At 50.6% G+C, this 5,000-nt stretch overlaps 1 protein-coding gene across 1 annotated transcript in view; it reads right to left on the bottom strand.

Moving 5' to 3' along the window:
* ablim3 (actin binding LIM protein family, member 3) overlaps positions 1 to 5,000 on the bottom strand; it is a 47,860-nt gene that overhangs the window by 12,650 nt on the left and 30,210 nt on the right. The window contains exons 7-9 of the mRNA XM_056439967.1: positions 2,298 to 2,385; positions 375 to 433; positions 19 to 90 (exon numbers count right to left, since the gene is read on the bottom strand). Of these exons, the coding sequence (XP_056295942.1) occupies positions 19 to 90; positions 375 to 433; positions 2,298 to 2,385 (219 nt within the window). The remainder of the gene's footprint in view (positions 1 to 18; positions 91 to 374; positions 434 to 2,297; positions 2,386 to 5,000) is intronic.

Genomic DNA, 5,000 nt, shown 5'->3' with positions numbered 1-5,000 from the left:
GGAGGGCGCTATACTCACACATGTGACCCGACTGGGAGAGCCAATGGAAGAGCCCGGTGGAGAGAGGGAGGCCTCTGAGAGACGTCTGTGCTGTGAGGCACAAACAGAAGAAGAGGAGGAGGAGAGGTAGAAAAAGAAGAAGAAAGAAGAAGGAGAAGGAAAAGAAGATGAAGATGAAGAAGAAAAAGAAAAAGAAAAAAGAAGAAGGAGGAGGTGGAGGAGGAGAAGAAGAAGGAGGAGTAGGAGAAGAAGAGGAATAGGAAAAAGAAGAACAAGGAGAAGGAGATGAAGATGAAGAAGAAGAAGAAGAAGAGTTACATTCTTCAGTTTCTTTGATCTCATCTTCTCGTTTCTTCATCTTAAACTCGTCTCACCCGGAGTCTCCTCTCGGCCCGCGCTGCCTGCTTGCAGAACGGGTGCCACACCTCACTTCCTGGAGAAGAGTGAGAGAAGAAGAGTGAGAGAAGAAGAGTGAGAGAAGAAGAGTGAGAGAAGGAGAGTGAGAGAAGAAGAGTGAGAGAAGAAGAGTGAGAGACGGAGAGTGAGAGAAGGAGAGTGAGAGAAGAAGAGTGAGAGAAGGAGAGTGAGAGAAGAAGAGTGAGAGAAGAAGAGTGAGAGAAGAAGAGTGAGAAGAGAGGAGAGAAGAGAGTGAGAAGAAGAGTGAGAGAAGGAGGAGAGAAGAAGAGTGAGAGAAGGAGAGAGAGAGAAGAGGAGTGAGAGAAGAAGAGGAGAGAAGGAGGTGAGAGAAGAAGAGTGAGAGAAGGAGAGAGAAGAAGAGTGAGAGAGAGAGAAGAAGGTGAGAGAAGGAGAGTGAGAGAAGAAGGAGAAGAGAGTGAGAGAAGAAGAGTGAGAGGAGAGGTGAGAAGGTGAGAGAAGGAGGTGAGAGAAGAGAGTGAGAGAGGTGAGAGAGAAGGTGAGAGAAGAGAGTGAGAGAAGAAGAGGTGAGAGAAGAAGAAGAGTGAGAGAAGAGGTGAGAGAAGGAGAGGAGAAGAGTGAGAGAAGAAGAGTGAGAGAAGGAGGTGAGAGAAGAAGAGTGAGAGAGGAGAGAGAAGAGGTGAGAGAAGAGAGTGAGAGAGAGGTGAGAGAAGAGGAGAGAAGGAGGTGAGAGAAGGAGAGGAGGAGAGGAGAAGGAGGTGAGAGAAGAAGAGTGAGAGAGAGAGTGAGAGAAGAGTGAGAGAAGAGGTGAGAGAAGAAGAGGTGAGAGAAGAAGGTGAGAGAAGAGTGAGAGAGAGAGGAGAGAAGAGGTGAGAGAAGAAGAGTGAGAGACGGAGAGTGAGAGAAGAAGAGTGAGAGAAGAAGAGTGAGAGACGGAGAGTGAGAGAAGGAGAGTGAGAGAAGGAGAGTGAGAGGCGGAGGTGAGAGAAGAAGAGTGAGGAGAGTGAGAAGAGTGAGGAGAGAGTGAGAGAAGAGAGAGTGAGAGAAGAGAGGAGAGAAGAAGAGGAGAGAAGAGTGAGAGAAAGAGTGAGAGAGGAGAGGAGGGAGAGAGAGAGTGAGAGAAGAAGAGGAGAGGAGAGGAGAGAGGAGGGAGAGAAGAGTGAGAGAAGAGAGAGGTGAGGAGGAAGAAGAGTGAGAGAAGAGGTGAGGAGAGGAGGAAGAGAGGAGAGAGGAGGTGAGAAGGTGAGAGAAGAGGTGAGAGGCGGAGGTGAGAGAGAGAGGAGAGAAGGAGAGTGAGAGAAGAGGAGGAGAGAGGAGGAGAAGAGGAGAGAGAGAGGAGAGAGAGAGGGAGAGAGAGTGAGAGAAGAAGAGTGAGAGAAGAAGAGGAGAGAAGAAGAGTGAGAGAAGGAGGTGAGAGAGTGAGAGAAGAAGAGTGAGAAGGAGAGTGAGAGACGGAGGTGAGAGGAGAGTGAGAGGTGAGAGAAGGAGGTGAGAGAGAGAGTGAGGAGGAGTGAGAGAGGAGGTGAGGAGGAGTGAGAGAAGAGTGAGAGAAGGTGAGAGAAGAAGAGTGAGAGAAGAGAGTGAGAGAGAGAGTGAGAGAAGGAGTGAGAGAGGAGAGTGAGAGAAGAGTGAGAGAGGAGAGAGAAAGAGTGAGAGAAGAGAGTGAGAGAAGAAGTGTGAGAGAAGCAGAGTGAGAGAAGGAGAGTGAGTGAAGAAGAGTGAGAGAAGAAGAGTGAGAAGAGGTGAGAGAAGAGTGAGAGAAGAAGAGGAGAGGAGGTGAGAGAGAGAGTGAGAGAGAGGAGAGGAGGTGAGAGAAGAGTGAGAGAAGGAGAGTGAGAGAAGAAGAGTGAGAGAAGGAGAGTGAGAGACGGAGAGTGAGAGAAGAAGAGTGAGAGACGGAGAAGAGAAGACAGACGTCTCACCTGTCAGGTACATCTCTTCTCCCTCTTTGAACGTCGTGTTGCAGCGAGAGCAGCGAGCGCAGGCCGGATGGTAGTGATTCCCCCCCGCCTGAGAGGAGGAGGAGGGGAGAGGAGGAGGGGGAGGGGGAGAGGAGGAGGGGAGAGGAGGGGAGGAGGGGGGGAGGGGGGGAGGAGGAGAAGAAGAAAAAAAGGAAGACGATGAAGAAGAAGGACAAGAAGAAAGGGAGAAGAAGTAGAAGAATGAAAAGAAGGAGGATGAGAAGAAAAACAACACGCCGCCATCATGTGACAGCCGAGGCCCCGCCCCCTCTGAGGTGTGGCCCCGCCCCCTCTCACACAGCATTAAGATCATGTCTACTCATAGAAGCACCACCGTCTCACCGTGTGTGTGTGTGTGTTTATGTGTGTGTGTGTGTGTGTGTATGCGTGTGTGTGTGTGTGTGTATGCGTGTGTGTGTGTGTGTGTGTGTTTGTATGTGTGTGTGTGTGTGTGTGTGTATGCGTGTGTGTATGTGTGTGTGTGTGTGTGTGTGTGTTCTGCCTCATGGACTCCCCCCCCCCCCTCTTTTCATCCCATCTCCGAGGCCTCTCAGCCAATCCCTGCTCTCCGTGGCCGTCTCAGGTCACTCTGACAGGAAGTGGACGACGCGGCGGCGCCGCTCGACCGGCGTCAATTTCGAAACCGTCCATTTGGGCCCGTCGTCACGGTAACATTCACAGGCTCTTATGTTTATGTGTGCTCTTTAACATCTTCCTCCTATGCGTCACCCAGCTTCTCCATAAGGAAATTGAGGACAACAGCGGGGTGACAGAAAAGTCTATCGGCTCGATGGCAACCTCTTTAACATCAGGAGGCTGCAGGCCACCACCAAGCTGCACAGAGTGAGGGTCCTTGAGCTGCAGCATGCAGATGACTGAGCTCTGGTGGCTCACACTCCACAGACCTCCAGGCTGTCCTGGATGCAGCTGTGAAGGCTTCCAGCAGGATGGGGCTGACCATCAACATCACCAAAACAGAGGTAGTCTGTCAGTGGAGCACCGACATCCCACCACGCCACCCATCTTCAGCATCAATGATAAGCATCTGTCTGTAGTACCATCATTCAAATACCTCGGGAGTATCCTCTCTGAGGACAATAACATCGACAATGAGGTCCAGAACAGAATCAAACAAGCATCAGCTGCCTTTGGGAGACTCAGGCGCCGGGTCTTTCAAAACAAGAACTTATATCTCCATACAAAAATCTCTGTGTATCAAGCAGTGTGCATCACCACCCTCCTGTACAGTTGTGAAGCCTGGGTCACTTACAGCCGCCATGTGAAGTCCCTGGAGCATTTTCACATCCGCTGTCTCCAGCGAATGCTAGGAATCATTTGGCGTGACCGAGTGCCACACACCGAGATCCTCAGGAGAGCAGGCTGTAGGAGCATGGAGGCCACCATCACCCACTACCAGCTACGATGGCTGGGGCACGTTATAAGGATGCCCCTCAATCGGCTGCCTCACTAAGTGCTGTATGGCCAGCTCGCCCGAGGCCAGCGCTCTGCTGGAGGGCAGAAGAAGCTATAAAGACCAGATAAAAACAGCGCTAAAGAAATGTAAAATCAGACCAGGGGACCTGGAGGCTGCTGACCGTAACACCTGGCGTCAGATGTGCCAAGACGGGACCACAGCACTGGAGGAGGACAGGACAGCCAGGAGGCAGGAAAGAAGGCATACAAGAAAAACAACCAAGGTTGCCAGGACCACCACTACTACATACGCATGTCCCACCTGCCACAAGACCTGTGGATCCAGGATAGGACGACACAGCCACCAGAAAACTCACCGCTGAGTCAGAAGTGGACGTCATCATCGGCTTCATGGACAACTACAAGCAAGCAGCAAGCAAGTGTGTGTGTGTGTGTATGCGTGTGTGTATGTGTGTGTGTGTGTGTGTTTGTATGTGTGTGTGTGTGTGTGTATGCGTGTGTGTATGTGTGTGTGTGTGTGTGTGTGTGTGTTCTGCCTCATGGACTCCCCCCCCCCCTCTTTTCATCCCATCTCCGAGGCCTCTCAGCCAATCCCTGCTCTCCGTGCCCGTCTCAGGTCACTCTGACAGGAAGTGGACGACGCGGCGGCGCCGCTCGACCGGCGTCAATTTCGAAACCGTCCATTTGGGCCCGTCGTCACGGTAACATTCACAGGCTCTTATGTTTATGAACTGAGACACGGAGGACGGAGGGAAGGAGTCAGACGTCTCCTCGCTGAACTCCATGAAGAGAAAAGTGAAACGTTACCTCACTCTCAGTCGGACATTTTGTATTCATGTAGATTTCGGAGACGAGAATTAACATTTAAAAACATTGTTTACAACTAAAACCAGACAAAACATTTTTAACAATTTGGAAAAAAAGTTTTTGAAAACCAGATTATTGACATTATTTGGTAACTAATCTAAACTGAAGGATACAAAACTGTTTTAATATAGTTATAAGTCAGCAGGTGGAACGCGTCCGTAATCAGGGAGTCGCTTCCTGATGCTTAACGGGGCAAATTATGATGAAGAGAGATTTGACAGGAGGAAGAAATTAATGTCACGGAGAGAGAGAGAGAGAGAGAGAGAGAGGAGAGAGAGAGAGAGAGAGAGGGAGGAGAGAGAGAGAGAGAGAGAGAGACAGACAGAGAGAGGGAGAGGGGAGAGAGAGAGAGGAGAGAGACAG

Source organism: Pseudoliparis swirei, chromosome 19, assembly GCF_029220125.1.
Source record: "Pseudoliparis swirei isolate HS2019 ecotype Mariana Trench chromosome 19, NWPU_hadal_v1, whole genome shotgun sequence".
NCBI classification, from domain to species: Eukaryota; Metazoa; Chordata; class Actinopteri; order Perciformes; family Liparidae; genus Pseudoliparis; species Pseudoliparis swirei.
The sequence above is the reverse complement of the archived record's forward strand: the minus strand, read 5'-3'. Positions and strand labels throughout refer to the sequence as shown.